Here is a 20,451-nt window from a genome sequence, read left to right as displayed (position 1 = left end):
ATATTAAACTAAAAATGTTTTGGAACTGTTTATACATACTTATGTAACAAAAATTTATTTCTAAATAAAACTATTCTTGCACTACTTACCACAGTATACAATCCAAATAGAATCTCTTCACTTTCATGCGCGCTTTGAAAGCATTAAATAAATTAGAGTTAAAAACTTATTAAGGAATGATGTCATATAAAGAAACGTATATTCCATGATAAGTCATCAAGATATAATTATATAATAAACCACTTCCTTAAAATTTATTTCTTTAAATATTAAATAATACAGACACAAAGATGACAATATTAAATATTTAGATTGTTTTTAAGTCTGTAATCTTATTAATAATAAATTATATTAATTCAAGCTATTATAAGAAATTTTTATGAAAAAAATTAGTCATACATTGCTATACAAGTTTACTTATTTAATTTATTCATGTCTTCAAAAACTAAAATAAGGGAAAACATTATTATTATATAATAATCTTTAAATTAAAATTAATTAATCTACTTTAAACTAATTTTCATATTCTAGGAATAAAAATTTTGAGAACAATTAAAATTTTTATTTTTATTTAAGCTTCTTCTGTATTACATATAAATTGAAAGTTTAGAAAAAAATATATTTTTATAATTTTTCACTAATAACAAAATTTTTACTTTATTATTTTAAGGGAATTGTATAATGTAGATTTTACATGAAAAAGATTATGATTTAGATTATGAAAACAGGTAAAATCTATTAAAAATAATGTTATCGTTACAAAATTACTAATGTAATTTTATCGTTAAAAAAAGTGTATATATCAGTAAAATATAATCAGCTCTAGAATAATTTCATTCTCAATTGACTTATTATTCATCAAATTTCAGTACCTAAGTTCTTAAATATCATTTCAAATATAACCAATAAAACTTTGAATTATACTTTATAACATATAAATTATATTTCCTTAAAAAAAATTTATATTTTATTAAAATAATTAAATTTTAAATAAATTTTAAATAATTAAATTAAATCAGAAAAATACACTTTTATTTTAGAAATAGAAAAAGCATAAATCATAATTGTTATTATATTGCGTTGTAACTGAATGAGATAATATTTATATATATAAATATAGAAAATAAATATACTGTAAGGATATAGATATTGTAATAAAATTTGTTATATGAAAATATATGAATTTTTTTAAATAATATTTTCAAACAATGTATTTCTTTAGTTACGATATAAACAATGAAAGTTTAACGGGATGAAGATAATTTTATATTTCTACTATATTTATTAATTCTATCACTTATCGTATTATATAAGAATATACTTTCCGAAATTTTATATAGAATTTAAAAAAAAAATTTAACGGAATTGAATAATAATATTCAAAATTAATTCATAAGCAAAGGAATTTTATTCGAAGTGATCTTGATCGTTTTATATATTTTTAATATAATATATAATAAAATCTATTGTATCATATATATATATATATATATATATATATATATATATATATATATATATATAACTTTTCCAATGTTAAATTTATGTCAAAATTAAGACATTTTAAAACATTGTTATAAATATTAATAAATAAATTTAATTTATATTAAATTATTATAATATTAATATAACATATATATAACAAATTTTTTAAATATAGAAATTTAATATTTAAATTAGTATAGTTTTTAAATGACATGCAAAAAGGTGTAATATAAATATTATTTTTTTAATCATATTATTATTAAAAGCTATTATTATTATTTATTGTAAATTTTAATTTATTTTTATGTATATATTAAATTACATATTAAAATTATCAGAGTACACTCAATATTATCCAACTTCTTTAGCACTTTTGTTTTCTTCTATTTCTTCTATTTTCTCAGTTGTTTTTAATTATACATAATATTTGCATTTGTTAAAGTATATGCTAATGGAAAATGCTTCATATAATATAAATTACTTGATATAAATGTTATACATATTTTTAATCTTTATTATAAATGATATATTATATATAATTATAAATTATAAACAAATTTTAGAATAATTATAATGTAATAAGTACTAAAATTTTTATTATTTTATAGGAATTCTTTATTAATATATTTTTATCATACATAATCATATAAAATTAATAAGATATAACGTGTAAATAATATTTTATTGCATTTGATAATATTAAGAATAATAATTTTCAATAATTGTAAGTTTCAAATGTTTTGACAAAATAATTTTAAGAATGTAGAAAAGAAATTCGAGTAATAGGCATTGTATTTATATTTGTGTATATATATATACATATAATATACATAAAAAAAACTGTTCAAATAATTTTAGCGTGGGTTAATATTAAATTAAATATTAAATATTAACCAATTAATATTAAAACTTCAAAGTACATTTTTTGGAATTTTCAAGAAATATATTCTGTATATTCTATATATTCTATATTATATTGATAATTTTGATAATATACTATATAATAAATGTTTCTATTTTAGATTTATTATCAACAAATGTTGTTTCATCGAAATTAGTTGAGTTCACTTTGAATGTCACATCACTTCAAAATATAATCTCAACTTTAATGTATAAAAAATGCTATTAATTAATATTTATGTAAATTTAATTCTAAAATTAAATTTTTAGGAAGTATAATTTTAGAGTAATTAAATAACAATTCTTGGCAATCACTAATATTTGTTCATTATTATATATATTATTAGAGTTATGTAACATCTTAAATAGGAACTTGTATCATGTGGTGTGAAATTTTTCTGCCTTATTGTGCAATTAAGTATAAGTAAAATAAAATTCAATTGTTTATTGTTTTTTTTTCATTTAGCGTTCGATGCAAAATTTTTTTATAATACACTCAATCTTATTTGATGTCAATAAGGTAGTATATATATTAATAGATAAACCTTCGGTTTTGTGATATGTATAGTGTGCTTCAGCGTGACAATTTTAGATTATTTACGGAATAAGATATGATGATATGTTAATTACGGAAATGATCTTCTCCATAAAAAGTCGACAGCATACTAATTTCATGTTATATCGATGTAATTTCAATTGTAATTTCATCGATGCCCTTTATTTTAAAAATCTACAATACCGAAGGGAAGTTCGCTACAATCCATACAACCGAATATGTTGCGACATGATAAATCGTGTAGTGAACTCGCAAGAATAATTGGGGAGCTATCCGTTGAGACTTTTTATTGAAAAATTAGCGCGATATTGACACTTTATTTGATTCACTGGGTTTCATATTTTTTGTCAAAATCAACTAAAAAGCCGTCCTTGAAAAAGAATTCATCTAGAAATTAATTTGAAAACAAGAAGACAAGAAAAAGAGATATAAGAAAAGAAACTGATGGACTATGGTGAAGTCTGTCCGTTTATTTGTCGGCAACTCGTGCAGCGAGCTTAAAGCATACGACAACGCTATCCTTGTCATCTAGGAAAGCAAACTCGATGGTAAGTGGTATTTTAGGATAAGCCTTAAGTACTGGCATGCTCAGTTGATAAGTAACGTTTTCCCCGGCGTCCAGAGGGCACTTTGCGTTCTTCAGGCTGATGCAGGCATTCTTTTGAGGGAAGGGGTAATTGACAGTTGCACCCATGACCGTTGCGCGAACCCGTGGTTTCAGCACTTTCGTGTCTTCGTCTATTACAAACAATACAACAGCACATTGTTAGGACTTCATTAGAACCTAGTAATTAACTTCCTTATAATAAAATCTTTATGTTTACAATGATTGTGAATACTTTTATTTTTCAACCAATGCAATTCCAATAATTTCCTGACTTGAATTTTTGTAATAACTAAAACAATTTTTATAGTATGTGCATACTATTAGCTAATAACAAGCTTAATGATACTAACCAATAAAAATACAATGTTAATATTTCATATAGCGCTAATAATGAAAAATTCGCGTTGCAGGTACAACAAAAATACGTAATATGTGAGCACATTCGCGTATGTCGGAAGTATGCTATCGAACAACAATGCATAGAGAAGAAAATATACATGAATCAGGTTCATTGATAACAATAAATACAAGTGATTTTGCAGCGCGAACAATGTGAAAATAAAGAAACTCCGGCCAAAAATACCGCACTATAAATTAATCCGAGGCGAACGAACTAAAAAAAATGTGGGTTCGTTACTTACTCACGATGAAGTCCCACTCGGCAGTAGCGTTGGTGCCTCGATAAAGTGTGCAGGGATTCTTGGTACACCCATCGACCCGAACATCTGAAGGAGCAGCCCCCTCCGAGCATGTTTTAAAAGGTGTCGATTGAGTCGATGTCACGAGGAAAGCGGCAAGGATGAAGCCTTTAATTAAGAGCATTGTCCTTGTTAGTCCTCTGAGATGTGTTTGAGGATGAGAACGAGAGCGACAAAGACAGAGAAATGTGGATTTGCTAGCACGAGTAGACCTTATTCAATTTAACGGTATGTTGAAACGTGATGTCGAGAGCAAATGGATGATTTTTGTACACTGACAATACTTTTAAAATTTAGTGACTCAGAAGTGCTGCGTTCAATGGTAAAAATGAAAGAGAGAGAGAGAGAGAGAGAGAGAGAGAGAATCATCTGAATTCTATCTGTTCTATTAAACTTCTTTATTTCACTCTCATTCTTGTTCCTATTGTCGTCTTCTTAAACTGCTTATCTTATATCATACCGATAATATACATATAATATATTTCTATAAGTATAATTAATATAACTAAAATTTTATATATTTATGGTTAATTTTTTTAATTTACTGTTTTTTAGTTACACTTAGGTATACATGGTTGTATGTAAATGTTAATTTAACTGCGTATTTATTATTATCATTACCTGTATAATATTTCTTTTTATAAATAATATTTTTATAAGAAAAAACAAACTATTAAGGAAAGAATTTACTTTGTAACAATGATATAAATAATATAATGTTATCTATCATGTTCAGTCGATTAAGATGTATAGAAGAATGTAATGATTAATTCACAAATTTATTGAATTTCCTTATATTTATTTTTATATATTGCTTAATAATTATTACATCATAATTTTTGTAGAAATTAACTTGAAATATAATTTATTTTAATTTAATCATATATCTAATAATTATGGTATATATGATGTTATTTTTTTGCTCCTTTACTATAGTAATCGGTGTATCACTTTATCAACAAAATTTAAAATAAAATTTAATTTTAAAATAATTTTTAATTTATTTAAAATAAAATTTTACATTCATTTGAAAAAACCAAATTACATTGAATGTTTCAAATTCTTAATGCGTGACATCAATTTTTTTAAATTTATGATTTAAATTAATTTCCTCTTCTAATTATTTATGGATTAACCTCTTTATTTAATTTATAGAGTAAAATAATGTTATTATAAATAAAGATAAAATAATTTAGTTTAAATTTTTATTTCAGTAATTTTTGTATTTAGAAATTTCTATTAATATAATCATAGTTAATCAATAATATTGATTATACATCGAAATTTTCATCGATACATTATTTTTATGTGTTTTAGCGTGAATTTTAAAATATGCTTTTCGCCTTCATAATTTTCTAATGAAAATAAACTTTATAAACTTCTATTAGAATCATTATATCACATATTTAAAAATAACTTTTAATTACATGATTGCATAAAATGTTTAAAAATTAACAAACTTCATCATTGGCTACTGAAAAATTTTGGCTACTTTCTAAGAAAAAATTTTAAATTATTTTCAGCTTAGATAATAATACACTTTTATTGTATTACGTATACAATACTGCAAAGCAGACAAAAATTGGTAATCATTTAATTTTCTATACTATTTTTATATAAATCTATAGATTTTATAAGATATTTCAGAAATGCATTTATTTATTATTAATAATTTCTTATATTTTATTATAATTCAACATTACGAAGTAAGTATGAAATATTAATAAAAAATTTATTTAATCTAAGAAGTTTTATTCGATAAGTAACAAAAATAACAATAATGAAATTTATATTTATACATATCAAATTAATGTACAGCTCATTATCTTGTATGTATATAAAAAATAATATGATTATATAGTACGTTATATTTTTTTTAAATATTGTGTATAAGTAAAGCAGTATTTTAGCTCAATGATATATTTATAAAAATCTTTAGATACTAAAATTTGATTTCTGTTTTTATTTATAAAATTTTATAATAAAAAAATATATAATTATATTATAATATATAATTTAGTTATAAAAGGAAGAAATATTAATTTTTGGCAGTTCAATTTGTGATATTTCTGAATTTTTATCAAAATTTAAATGTTATCGATATAATTTTCTTGTATAGTAAATATGAATATTGTTATTAATGCTCCATAGTAACAATTCACTTGTATTAAATTTAAGAATATGTAATTAATTTTTAATAAAAACTGATATTTGTAGTAATAATAAAAATGATACTGGTTAAAAAAACATTATTGAAAATTATAATATATAAATAAAGTTTATCAAATAAATGTATATAATAATAAATTATACTGAACCTAAACAGCACAATGGCTATATTCGATTGCATGAAGTAACAGATAATCTTGATTTCTTTGAATCTTCGTTTTTATTTTAATTCAAATTATTTCATCATAAAAATAAAATTTCTATTTTAACATAATTAAATACTAGGAAACTAATAGATTTTTTTTAGTCAATTTATAGGTTAATATAATATAAGTATAATCGAATGATCATTATAATAACTTTACCTGCAATATACAGTAAAAATGAAATAAAATTGTAAAGTAATATTTTAAGGAAAATGAAAAGTATAAATGAAGGAAAAGCTAAGACTAAGTTTAAGTTAATAAACTCAATATGACGTAGTTTTATATTGATGTATTCTATCATTGTTATACACTTAATAAATTAACTGTCAATAAACAAAAAGTATTTAAAGAATTAATAAATAAAATGCAGTTTACCGTGAACGAAGTTCATTATTTCCAAAATTATATTTTCTTGAGCTTCTAGGTAAGGTACTATCGATGAGATTGTTATAAATTCTGGTTGATTTCTACCAAGTTGAACAGCCTTACCAGTCTTTTTAAGATATTACTGTATCTAATCACACATACTTGACTGGGACGATAATATTCTTTCAACTATCAGTTTATCGAGAGGTATACAATTAAGCGCACATTATCAATAACATGAAAACAATTATATTACATTTTCCACTTTTTCTTGTTTCTATTTATATTTCCAGATTGTCTACAGGAAATACCATGCTTCTACAATAATTATGGCTATTCATAGTTGTATTATTATTAAACAGTAATTTTTAATAAGACAAATGCTTAAAATTAATTTTGATTTCATACATTAAACATCAGAGCATTAAAAATGTTTTGTATAAGAAAAGAAAATCAGACGATTTAAAGAAGTGTTAAAATAAAAAATGTTTTAATAAGTTTATAATTAAAGATTTTATAAACTAGAATATATTTCTATACGAAAAAAATTATTTGGCTTTGTAAGAAAACTTATTCAAATAACGTAAATATACTCTTGATAAAAACGATTTACAGCATTTTTATAAATTAAGATAGTAGCTTTCAAAGTGTAAGGAAAAATAAATAAAAGTAAAATTCGTCTTCTTTTATATTTTATATTAATACAAAATAATATATAATTTATTTATTTATGATGCTTATTAAATAAAAATTTCTTATGTACGCATTAAAATATACAACCGAATATATCAAAATATTTTTTGAAATATAATTTACTCTAAAAACAAATTATGCTTTGCTCTGAAGAATACAGATATTATCATTCGTTTTTATCGTATAATTGCGGACGTGATAAATATAATATTAATTTAAGGAATTGAATTTACATGGTCGCTACCGTGATCTACGACTTTTGATTCTTTAATGCCGCTATAAGTTTTTGGAATTTCTTCACTTTAACAATAAAGGTTATAAACAAAGAGCGAGTTTTGCCACTCTCAAATATTTAAAATTTTAAGACAATTTTATATAAGTTTATTCGCATACCTACAATATCTAAACCCATAATACATTGATTTCTTCTTCACAAATGATAAGTGTATATCATTTCGTATATTATGATACAAATAAGTAATTGCACAGAGCCGTAACAAAAAAGTAGGTTACGCTAGTATACATGATAATGTTAAAATTTTCGTTAAATAGATCAAACCCCTAAATTTATGATACACGTTACGTGTTTATATCAATAATAATTTGTCATCCTTGTAAAGTATTGTAAAGAATGACTGGACTTAGTAGAAATTAGGTCTTATATATAACTCACATTTTATGTACTGCACATAAACGAGCGTTCTTATTAATATATTCATTTGTGCTTGTGATTCTCTTTTTCATTATCGTTGTGATGAGCTAACGGGAATTGATTGCAAACACTCCATTTCGGCATCTGCATGAATCTTTCAACGAGCCAATCTCTAGCACGTGTTGGCATTATACGAAAGAGCGTGTGATAAAATGTGTAGCGCCACGGTTCACACCTGTATAAATAAAATTATGTAGTATATCTAAGTATGTACTTGTTCCAATAATTATATCTCAAATTCAAAGATAATAAAATAATTTAAACATAAGTGATTAATAATTATTATGCAATATTATAAATTATAATTTATGTATTAAAAGTTGTAATTGTTTTTATTGTTTAATAAAATTATCTTTTGAATGAAATTATTTTGTGAATAAATTGAAATATTATAAGGCAAAATTTTAGCCTAATAATAAATATTATATCTAAATTTAACTTAAATTTTATTATAATTAGAAATTATATAGTTTGAATTTTTTAATATTTATAATAAATATTAAAAAATATGTATGCGTGTATATAGATGTGTGTATAATTAAATATTAGCATAATTATTTTAATCAATTAAAAAAACTAGATGTAAATAAACATAACTTATGAAAAGAGTATGAAATAAATAAATATTCAAATAAGGAATTTAAATAAATATCTCAAGCTTTATGAGAAATTAGTATAATACCTAATTAAAAACTAAACAAATAAAATTTAATACAATCATAGTTTAATCGTTAATGAATGAAAATTTAATTATAATAAATTTAATAATTTATTAGCAAGATACTAACTTGTAAAAAGCCGACGGATTCTTGTCGAGCAATGCACCATCAAAAGCCTCATATAACTTCGGATTATCGATACACCCAAGTCTGGTTACTGTGGATAGAGTTGTCAAATATTCAACATACTTCTCGAAGTAATTGCCATAAAAGCATTTCGTATTGTCGTTCATTCCAGCACGCATATCATCAAAGCTTTTCTTCTGCCGAACCAAAATGTTGCTCTCTTTAATAAATGAACCTGATAACAGTGTAACAAACCCATTAAAAGATCAAACCCTTTTAGGTTTTATAACATTTTATATTTATAACACATATTATAACATAGATTCAACATAGATAAAATTGAATGCACGCATCAGGAATATTTTATACTTAAAAAGAAGTATCTTGAACATAAAAAAATCTTTTCAATAAAATAGAAATTTTCTTTTAACAACTAGGAATTGTATTTAACTTTATATTAAAACTCAAAATATTCCCTCTTAAAAAACTTTTAAATAATATTCCTTTTAAATATTTACTCACTATAAATCATAACAAAACTATGTAATAATAAAATTCTTAATGGCGGTGCTTTATTAAGTTAATAAACTACGAAAGTATTATTAAAATAATATTTTGTTTTAAATCGGTGGTATTTGTAATAATTAATGATCTAAATCTTTCAAACATAAAATTAAATACAAAAGATTTTTTTTTATTTTATAATAAGTGATAAGAATTTATATATTTATTCTCTAATTAATTACTTAGAGATCTCAAATTAGATATTTCAACTTTTTTTAGTAATTAATTTGAGTTAATAAATAGATATTTCAATGTTTTTAATAAGTTATCCATCTAACGAAAAATGTTGCTTCGATAATGATAATGTTACAGAATCAAGTAATACTGTTAATATTAAATTATTATCTTTCTGCACTATAAAAATAAGTGTTTAAACATTTTAAATTATATTTAAATTATTTATATTTGCATATGTGTGCGGGCGCGCGCGCGCGCGCGCGTATGTGTTTATTACCGAAGTAACAAAACAGAATTGAATTAAGTTACACTGATTATAATTTAAATAATACAAAATTTGTGAAATAATTAATACTTTAAATTTTCCTTTAATATTGTTTGTATATACCTATTGTGTATTGATTAAAATTAATCCAAGTTATATTTTATTTTAGAGTATGTATATAAAAATATTATTAAACTATTAAACTTTCAAAGATTCTTTAGAAAATCTAATTAAAAGTCTTAGAAATCATAAAAGATTTATGACATATCATTTTAAATATTCTTGGAAATTTATATAAGATTTAGTTTTATTAAAAGTTTTTATCCATTAGTTATTACACATAGTTTATACTGTATCTGATTAATATTAAGAAACAAATAAAAATTCTTATAAAACTATCAAAGAACATTTCACACATAATGTAAACACAAATTAAATTCATTGACTATTTACTTTTAAAAAATTATTTGTTTAAAATGTATTATTTCGTAAGAATATACAAAACATTTTACAATAATTTCTATTCAACATATATGAAAACCGTTTGATTTTGTAAATTAGAAAACAGTGTGCCGAAGCACACCCAAGATTTTATGTAATATCAAACTTCCTTATGGAAGAGCTCAATTATGTCAGAAACAGACCGGGTATAAAGGAGACTACGCTGACGCCGTACTTGTTGACTTCGAGCCGCAGCGAAGTCGACCAGGCTTCGAGGGCAGCTTTAGTCGCTCCATAGACAGCAAGCCCTGGCAGCGGTGCGAAAGCACAATGACTTGTAACATTGATGATTCTGCTCCTATGGTGACGTATCATCGGTATCAGTTGCCTTGTCACAGACATCGTGCCCAGTACGTTAACCTCTAACTGAGACTGAACTTGGCTAGCCAGTTGCCACTCGAACTCACCAAATATCATCACTCCGGCATTATTTACCAGGGCTCGAAACTCTGCAAGATGCGGTTAAGGGTTTGTACTATTTCGCTAATTCTGATGATCAATAAACGTATCCAGAATATCTACTGTGATAAATTTTTGGAACGGTAGTAGCTGGAATCGAACTTTTGATTTTATTAAATACAAGTTTTTCCGACCATTTATTTCATCCTTTTGATGATTTCAAGAAATAAAATTTATTAATTGATGTCAAGTTATAAGTAATATTTTAGATGTTTTGCTCCTTTCGTTAGTTTTATGTTTAAATTTTAAATAACTGATTAAATTTTATAGATATGTACTGCAAATTATAATTTAGATGGTTAATATTTATATGTATTTGTATTTTAGTAATTTGAAAATATTAACAAAGTTATAAGATATTATGAAAATTTGTTTGTATATTAGTAATTTACAAATGTCAAGAGGTGCGGTTACAGTAATTTTTTGTCTTAATAGATGAAATATCGGTAAGTGTAAAACATTACTAACGCCCCGGATTCTGAATAATTTTTTACTTTAATTCATTGTATATCAAAAATTCAGCTTATTAACATATTCAAAATGTACCAAGAACACATTAAAAGAACAAAGGTGTCATTTCAGTCGCTAACAAGTAAAAAATATGCCTAAAGTGTGACAAAGCGAGCAATTGAACGAAGGCAGAAAAGACAGAGAAACGAAAGCTATTCTGTCGTAAACCTGTTACCTAGATGTCTATTGTCGATGAATTTAACTAGTGACTTGCCAAATTTCTGGATGCTATGGCCATCGGTTAGGTCAAGGGGTAATACTGTGATTCCTCTGCGTGCAAGATCAAGGGCGGCCGGTCCATCTTCATGGAGAACCCCGGCCATCACTGTAGCACCATTATTCTGGCAATATACTGCCAAGCTATAACCAAGGCCCGAGTCGCAACCGGTCACCGCGATAACCTGTTTTGAGCTCAGTTGGATCCGGGACCACCAATACCTACGCACACCTGGCACACCTCCTGTGTACAAAACATACTTTCAATTTTTAGGAAAAGTATTTCGGTTTGTTCAACTTCGTCCTCTACTCTTCCTTCTGTTTCTTCTTTTTTTCATCTTTTCTATCTCTTCCTTCTTTATATGTATTGTTTCGCATCTTCATAGAATTAAGGCTGAATTTTAAACTGGGCGAACGATGATAAGCTAAGATAAGAATTTGAAATTGAATATAAATTCCTGACATAGTATGACTGTTAAAATACGAATTATTTTTGCAATCTTATTTAAATGTATTATATCTGCAAATTAAAAATACTAATAGCACGAAAAAGTAATTCCAAGATTATAAAGAATATTAATTTTGAAAATTAGAAAGGTTGATATAATGATTTTAAATAAATAAATATGATTTCAATTGAAACGATTCATCTTAAAAGTATGTTATAACTATAAGTTCTTGAAGCAGTGCAAACCTTACTATGATTGATGCATCCAGTTTATAAATTTTTATAAATTACTTAATTTATTATCAATATAAATAAATTTAAATATAGTATAAACATTTATATTAATACCTTACGAACAAATATTTTACTATGGATTTTTATTGCATTAAGAAAAGAAATAGATGTGTCAATTTAATATTTATAAATTATTCATGATTAAATTTATAATAAAAAGCTACTTCATATTTTATATTAATAATTTATTGTTAAATTTTAGTTTATTGATAAGGTATTTATATACTTTATATACAATCTTGCAAATTTTATAAGCAATGTAGGAAAATATACAATTTATTTCAATATAAAATCTAAACCTTCTCACTTATATCAAATTACCTATAGTAAGCTAAATTTCAAATCATAATTTCGTCTTAATATAAAAAATACGTTAAATAAAAGCAGTATATCAACTAATTTTTTTAATTAGAATTCTAATATATATAATAAAATGCAAACTATGCAAGAAGAGCTTATTTACTCATTTTTGCAGTTATGAAGTAGTGTTTTATCTTTATAATTTAATATCAATAAATTTTATTTCATTCGTATTAAAAAAAATATGCGCCCAATTTGAAAATGGGTTGTCGCGAAATAATGTAGAATGATAATAATTATGGAAAGAAATTGTAAAAACTATCTGAAATCAATATAAAAGGAATGCGATATTGTAATAAAGCAAACTCACCAAAAACAACTGAGGCAGTGGACGCCGAACTATAGCTCCGAAGTTCAGCGACGCGGAGTAGTAATAAGAGCCCTAGAGCCATCACCAAAGAAAGTAGTTTCTTCTCTAGACAAATAGGTAATAGGATCCAACAATTCGCGAAGTTGAGGTGTTACGGCATAGCCTTGAATAAACGACACAAGCGAATCCTGTCGAGGTTAATGCAGCTGACCTTTACGAACTCAAATTTTCTCCTCTTCCTCTGATCGCCAGTAGCGTTTTAGAGCCGTATGAACTTTCAAAAAGTAACCGAGGGTTCGAGTGGTTTCTCCCCCACTCCCTACTTCATCTCAATGAGTTAGAAGATTGCGAATGAAAAGCTTCTCTACCTTCTTTAATCTTACCAATGCCAATTTAATCCGAAATAATCATTTCGCTCAAGCACATCAATCTATCAGATCATTTGTAATTGCATACGAAATAGCTTTTCACGGGTACACTTTTTGTGCCAACTGCTTTATTACTCTTTTTATCTATGTATTCAATCATTTATTTCCTTTTTCATTAAATACAACTATAAATATAAAACAACTGTATAATGCAAACCCTCTGTTTTAATTTTGCAAATTAGAAGGCGTAAACGTAATATAACATTTTTTCCTATTCGATATTGATTTTTTTATAGAATTAATTAATTTTTTATTTTATTCAAATTTATTTGAATGACTTTTTTTATAAATATGTAAAATACAAACATTCAGCTATGTGTTATCAGTGAAGTACTATGATAATTTTGAAAATTATATCAAATTTTTTCTGAGAATATGTTGAACTTTATTGTATGTAATGAACTAACTGAACTATTTCAACTATTTCTCTTACTTCTTCACTTACTGCATTTAGAAAGTAAATTTTCCTTTTGGTAAGTGCCTTTCCAATTTTTACATAACTGCAATAAATACAAAACGGAAAAGGTAAAAATGTTAAATAAATTGTTTTGTTTCACTGTCTATCTCTTGTGTATTTTTAATACTTTTAATTAAAATTTAGTTAAAATTTAATGAATTTACATATTATCTTTATGACGAATTTGTAATTGTTATATTTTTATAGAAAATAGCTTATGAAGAAAATAAGAGATTTAAAATATAGTATATAGTAGCTGATAAATTTAAAAAATAAAATGTAAAGGTTGTATCAAATTATGCTGTAATGTTGAAAATTATAAAAAATATATCAATCCGGCACATTCTAACAATATAACTCCTTCCATATCCATAGGTTAAAGTACATTTTACTAAAATATTATAATACTGTATTATACCAAATATATTTACTATTGATAGATTCATTAAATTTGTTTCTTAAATAGTTTTTATATTTTTTTTATTGTTCATATTTATATAAATAAATGCATTATAATATATACAAATGTGTTATAGGATAACCTGTATTCATTATATGGAAAATGATAATAATTTTATATAAAATACTGTAAAACTTACCATTTCACTGTGGACTATAAATATTGATTTAAAAATTCTATTATATATTATTCATTGTTATTACTTGGTCCTTTTTATCATTTATATCAATAAATAACCATATATGTAGTCAAAAAACTATAATTATGAAATAAGAATTCGAATTGGGTATATAAAAGCAATAATTTTTTTTTTAAATTAATATATAAAACTTAATCGAAGAATATATGATTTTAAAGCTATTATAATTTTTCATTATTTTCATTAAAAATTATAATTATATTTTAAAATTCAAAATATTTTTTCATTTTAGTTTTATGTATAAACTTTTCGTCTTTATAATTATGAAAAATTAATTTTTCTAGTTTCGATAAAATTTTATTAAAAGAATTTATAAATTATATGTATAAAATGTTTAATTTGACGTTAATAATCTTAAATCCTGTCTTGTCCCGTATGAAATTAATATATTAATACAGTTATAGAATATGGATTAATCCATTTATTAATAAATTTTTATTTTCAGAAATATTGTTTTATATGCAATTTATTTCATGGTATTAAATTAAAAAATGTTAGATTTTATTATTTTATAGATATGGCATATTGTATTCATTACCATGTTATAAAAAATAAAAAATTATTATAAAATTTGAATCTTATAAATTAAGTTATCAATTTTAATTTTATACATAATTTTATTCTTTAAGTCTTTTTTGTATTAAAGTAAAAAATATTTAATGTTGTCTTATATACAAATAATTAAAGCTAAAATTATAATTAATTTAAAAAAAAATTGTTTTAATTTTTTTAATTAACTTTAAATAATACGTAAATATATATTATTTTGAATAAATATGAAGGTTGTTAATTATTATAAATCTAGACATAAATATATATATTTGATTATTTGTTAATTAAGCATAAACAAAAAATTAATAAAATGAAGAAATTACACAAATATAATATTTATCAAAAAATAAGTTAATATACATAAAAATAAATCTATCTTGTACAAATTTGTTAAGCATTCCTTTATAGTGATTGATAATGAAAATGCTAATGTATGAAAATATTTATGTATTCTTTCAAAAAGTAAATATAATATTTAGTATAACAATGATTTTAATGCAATATATATTTAGAAAGAGAATTATAAGAAACTATTATAAGTAATTATAAGAAAAAGTTTAATTCTATTAAAGAAAAATAATTTTTTACTTGTTTTTATTGTGATGAAATTCTTCATTAATATATAAAAAACTTAGAAAAAATAAATATGTAACTCAATTTCATTGCCGAGAATAATTGAATGACTAAAGTCGTTAACGCAGCTAAATTTGTAATTTATATCCAGTGTTTAAATAAAAAAGTGTTTAATAATAATATTGTACTATACATACTTATTAAAATTATCGACTAATTTTATATAATTTTGTAAATTTAATAAATATTTTTATTCTATAAATTAGACTGAAAACTGGGACTAAATTATAAACCAATTTAAAAAATCGAATTTTATATTATAAAATTAAAATAAAATTAAAACTCAAATTTTTATATTAATAAAAAATAAACAGTTTAAATAAATTAAAAAAAGTGAATTAATAATTTTTTCATTTAGTATTTATTATATTTATCTATGTTCCTAGAAATGATTAAAAAATATACATTCTTAACAATTATTTACAAATTTTAAAAGATTATATGAATAATATAATATTCAATATTCATTGGAAATTCTTCATATTTTTAGAATTAATATTTTTGTAATTCAAATTTCTTTTGAATTCACTGGTACTATAGTGTAACTAGAATTACTTAAATATAACGAAATATTACACAATAGTAGGAAATATAATTTACAAATATTTTATAATCTATTTATAAGATGAAAGATGAACCATTATTAACAGTTATGTTAAATTTATGTATTTAGTTTGTATTTGGTCTATTAAATCTGTATATAATGAAACTGTAAAATGATTACCATTGTCTTGTACAAAATCAAATTAATCACTCTATCTTATACATCGCTATTGTTCACATGCAATAGACATTTTCTAAATATAAAACAGCATTCTGGGCATAGCACAGTATATTTATAATCAATTAAATTAATCACTGTTTTTATCAACATTAATCAGTGGATGATTAATTGGATTATATAAAGGATCACCATCTGTTGCCATTTTACCCAACCATGAAAATAGCATTATTATACAAATAAATATACCAATTCCAATAATTATTAAAATTGCATATCGTTTATGCAGTAATCCTACAGTATTTCTTTTATGAATTCGAGTTTTTGTTATTAATTTTCGCCACCTAAAAAACCATTCTATCGCTGATTTTCTTTGATATTTATTTTCATCGTGATCAAATGAATAATCTTTAGGATCGTCATATGCTTCAAAAATTTTTCTTGGTGAAGGATTGGTTATAGCTAAATTAGATTCCATATTTATAATAGAATATGGCGGACCAATTTTCTGATTATTAGAGTGTATATTATTGGAAATAGAATGTGATAAAGTCACAGTGCCACTTGCTCTAGAAGTGGCCAATGTTGACATTGTATGATTTTGATGTACAGGTGATTGAGTTTTCTCTAATACCACAATATTAGCTTCATCTAACTTTTCTTCCTTTTCAAAACTTAGCTATAAGAAAATATCTTAATAAATTAAAAAATATTTTTAATAAATATAAGTGTATTTTCTATAAATAGTCATTAAATACCAAAGGTAGTCCTTGGGCAGACCTTCCCCAATTTACTCCTATAAGCTTTTCTCTTAAAACATCAGCTACTGGAGATACCAAATTTGATTGTGGAATAATACGTGAATTACATGTTGGGCATGTAGGATTATCTGATTCTTGTAATCTTCTACAGTAAGAGTCAAGACATGCCCAATGATAGACATGATAACAAGTTAGTCGACAACATTCTCTAATATTTAAATTTTCTTTGCAAAATGTACAAATTGGATTGCAATCACTGTCTTGAAGCCATTGCAAATATGATTGAATAACGCACTAAAAATAAAATATGTTATTTTATAGTATATTTATATTATAAAATTTTATATTATATTTATATTATAAAAAATATAATATCACAACATTAAATTAAAAATTAATAATTTATGGTAAATGCGAAAAAGATAGGTAATGCTCAATAACAAGTTAAAATAGAAATATTATATACACAATATTTAACATAATCTTAGTTATATATAATAATTAAAATTAAATTATTTTAGTATATGATACGAAATCTATTAATAATATAACCCAATGCATAACGGTATCTTACTTTTGGATGATTTGTAACCATGCAATTTTCGCAAACATTTACACGATGTTCGAAACAAAATTGATTCGTGACTTTTCTTTTTGGGCATTTGCAGAGTCCCATATTTTCACTTTCACTTATAGTGTATTTTATAATATAACTATCTTAATTGCACAATAGCTGAGTAGGAACAAAATAAAGAAAAAATTAGATTCCCGTTTCATATGACAGTCTTTTGTTTCTTGTTGGAATAATTATCATAAACTTTTTTAATGCAATATCCCATATTCTATTTGTGGCATACAATAAAAGCCACGTTGCTCGCTTAAGTTTCTCACAAGATCTAATGGAAAGCTCCAATAAGATTGAATAATTCAATATAATTAATTATGAATTGTATGTTAAAGAAACAAAAGTAATAAATTATACAGATTAGTATATTCTATAATATAGTTCTAATTAATTATGTAAAGTGACTGATCAAATGTATATAAAAGTATATAGCATACTTGTGAAAGCATAGTCATTTTCAAATTTTAGGTTATGTTCAGTTTTCCACTCTTGTAAGGTGTAATAAATCATGACAATTTCTCAATTAAGTATAAGTTTACAAAAACATTTATTTTTATTTAATCTTGATAGAAAATTTTCATTATCTGCATCAAGAAATATAAAAGAAAGTTAGTTATAAATGTATTATAAAAATATTGCTTATAATTATTTTTTTTAAGATATTTAAATATCCCTGGTAATGAGCTGGAAATTGTAATTATAATTTGTAATAATTTTAGTTATAGAGAAAAAACAAGGAAATACAACAATTGTAGATGCAGTTATAAAATCCCACCCCAAACAACACTTATTGTTAAAACAGAGTGATAATGGAGCATGTTGTCTGTGTTCTACAAATGTTAACATCAAACACACAGTCAGTATATATTTTTCAATAAAATTAATTAAAAAATATACCAATTTAATTGAATTAATTGCTTCTTTAGGATGTTCTAATTCTAAGCCAATTCGTAAAATCAAATGGCCAAATACTACCTCGATATGTAACTGGCTTATGCTACGTCCAACAAAAACGAATTGGTATTTTAATTACAATGGCTCAAAAAGCTGGTTTGTAATCCTATATATGTATTAACTTATGTATATAGTTTGGAACTAAATTATAATCATAATTATTTAATTAAATTTTTTATTGAAAGTACCACCTATTAAAATTATATTTATTGCAATTTATTAATGTAATTTTATATTTTAAAATAATGTCTTTATCGCATGTCATTATGCAAAAATTATTAGTAATTATTAATATCGTATTTTGTAATTAAAAATTTTTAAATTATCACTATAATAAATAATAAAAAAAAAATATATATATTTTTATCAATTTTATTTTAGGTTTAATGCCAAATCTTGGACCTGCCAACTCAAAAAAAAATCCAAAGACAAGATATCAGTATAAAAGATTTAATACATATTATGATGAAACATCAATTAAACAAAATTATTATTGAATGAAAATATTAATTATAAATCTAATTTCATAAATTCTTTGTCTTATTATTATATGCAAAAAAACTATTGCCTTAGCTATATCAGTAAAATCGTTTTTTGAAGACAAGAGTAGAAAACTGAAAATAAATAAAGTTACTTTTTATAAATTTAATTCCCACAAAATTATTTGCAATGTAAACAAAAAGTATAAACAAAAATGTATATGAATTATATTAATGTAAAAATTTATTAAAAAATAATGTATATTAAAACATAAATGTGAACTTAACAAATATACAAATATTTATAAATAACATAACAATTATAAAACAAGTAAAATATAAATATTTGTTATAATATTTGAAAACAAGTTTGGTTTTTATAATGTATTTACAAATCTAAATGCAAAATAATACTCATAAAAAAGTGTACTTTATTGATTTTATTTTTTAAATGTTTTAAAATTAGTAGTAGTGTACAATTAATTTCTAAAAATGAAAATATATTTTTAGTTTGTATTCGATTCAACATTTTTTAAGAGGTTAAATATATACATCTGTCATTAATTTTTGCCAACAAAATTCTTCGTATGAATTTTTTCTAAAAAATTGGAACTTAATTTTTAATCTTTGTTTTTTTTTCGTTTAAACAGTATTTGATAGATTAATTAAAAATTTAAAGAGAGAAAATTATCGTTATATTTTTAAATATTTATAATTATTTATTATAAAGAAACAATGAAACTTCCTATAATAAAAAATACAATTTTTTACTTATGATTTATATATGACTGTATATACTTATCTGAAGAGCCAATTTACTCGTTAATAAGTAAAGTAATACACATTCTTACATTATTGATAATTTACTCATAAAATACATTTTCAACTTGGCGTCTTATGG

General features: G+C 23.1%; 4 protein-coding genes across 4 annotated transcripts; 1 reads left to right on the top strand and 3 right to left on the bottom strand.

The window, feature by feature from the left end:
- Positions 1-3,095: 3,095 nt before the first annotated feature.
- LOC105367021 (protein NPC2 homolog) lies at positions 3,096-7,102 on the bottom strand. Its single transcript, XM_011505646.1, has 3 exons — positions 6,997-7,102; positions 4,190-4,354; positions 3,096-3,679 (listed from the first exon to the last, which is right to left on the bottom strand). The coding sequence occupies exons 1-3, from the start codon at positions 7,010-7,012 to the stop codon at positions 3,411-3,413; spliced, it is 450 nt and encodes a 149-aa protein (XP_011503948.1). The 5' UTR covers positions 7,013-7,102; the 3' UTR covers positions 3,096-3,410.
- Positions 7,103-7,829: 727 nt separating this feature from the next.
- On the bottom strand, positions 7,830-13,735 carry sro (SDR family oxidoreductase shroud). Its single transcript, XM_011505636.1, has 5 exons — positions 13,282-13,735; positions 11,829-12,113; positions 10,828-11,133; positions 9,181-9,412; positions 7,830-8,567 (listed from the first exon to the last, which is right to left on the bottom strand). Exons 1-5 carry the CDS (start codon positions 13,361-13,363, stop codon positions 8,396-8,398), a joined length of 1,077 nt encoding a protein of 358 aa, XP_011503938.1. The 5' UTR covers positions 13,364-13,735; the 3' UTR covers positions 7,830-8,395.
- Positions 13,736-16,670: 2,935 nt separating this feature from the next.
- LOC105367001 (zinc finger protein-like 1 homolog) lies at positions 16,671-18,460 on the bottom strand. The gene is made up of 3 exons (XM_011505626.1): positions 18,067-18,460; positions 17,490-17,786; positions 16,671-17,410 (listed from the first exon to the last, which is right to left on the bottom strand). The coding sequence occupies exons 1-3, from the start codon at positions 18,166-18,168 to the stop codon at positions 16,862-16,864; spliced, it is 948 nt and encodes a 315-aa protein (XP_011503928.1). The 5' UTR covers positions 18,169-18,460; the 3' UTR covers positions 16,671-16,861.
- A 128-nt stretch (positions 18,461-18,588) lies between these two features.
- mRpS18A (mitochondrial ribosomal protein S18A) lies at positions 18,589-19,568 on the top strand. Its single transcript, XM_011506370.1, has 5 exons — positions 18,589-18,608; positions 18,728-18,738; positions 18,837-18,973; positions 19,044-19,167; positions 19,453-19,568. Exons 1-5 carry the CDS (start codon positions 18,589-18,591, stop codon positions 19,566-19,568), a joined length of 408 nt encoding a protein of 135 aa, XP_011504672.1.
- The last annotated feature ends 883 nt before the right edge of the window (positions 19,569-20,451 follow it).

The sequence above is a fragment of the Ceratosolen solmsi genome, unplaced genomic scaffold (genome assembly GCF_000503995.2).
Source record: "Ceratosolen solmsi marchali unplaced genomic scaffold, CerSol_1.0 scaffold7, whole genome shotgun sequence".
NCBI classification, from domain to species: Eukaryota; Metazoa; Arthropoda; class Insecta; order Hymenoptera; family Agaonidae; genus Ceratosolen; species Ceratosolen solmsi.
The sequence above is the reverse complement of the archived record's forward strand: the minus strand, read 5'-3'. Positions and strand labels throughout refer to the sequence as shown.

Coding starts and splice junctions, on each gene's coding strand:
- LOC105367021 (XM_011505646.1), bottom strand. Junction 3,680..4,189: donor CGAGTGGGACTTCATCGTGA/GTAAGTAACGAA, acceptor TGTTTGTAATAG/ACGAAGACACGAAAGTGCTG.
- sro (XM_011505636.1), bottom strand. CDS start 13,363: ATGGCTCTAGGGCTCTTATTACTACTCCGCGTCGCTGAACTTCGGAGC. Junction 11,134..11,828: donor CATCGACAATAGACATCTAG/GTAACAGGTTTA, acceptor CGCATCTTGCAG/AGTTTCGAGCCCTGGTAAAT. Junction 8,568..9,180: donor AATCCGTCGGCTTTTTACAA/GTTAGTATCTTG, acceptor TTATTTATACAG/GTGTGAACCGTGGCGCTACA.
- LOC105367001 (XM_011505626.1), bottom strand. CDS start 18,168: ATGGGACTCTGCAAATGCCCAAAAAGAAAAGTCACGAATCAATTTTGT. Junction 17,787..18,066: donor TGGTTACAAATCATCCAAAA/GTAAGATACCGT, acceptor TTTTATTTTTAG/TGCGTTATTCAATCATATTT. Junction 17,411..17,489: donor CTGCCCAAGGACTACCTTTG/GTATTTAATGAC, acceptor ATTTTCTTATAG/CTAAGTTTTGAAAAGGAAGA.
- mRpS18A (XM_011506370.1), top strand. CDS start 18,589: ATGTTCAGTTTTCCACTCTT. Junction 18,974..19,043: donor ATGTTAACATCAAACACACA/GTCAGTATATAT, acceptor TTGCTTCTTTAG/GATGTTCTAATTCTAAGCCA. Junction 19,168..19,452: donor TACAATGGCTCAAAAAGCTG/GTTTGTAATCCT, acceptor ATTTTATTTTAG/GTTTAATGCCAAATCTTGGA.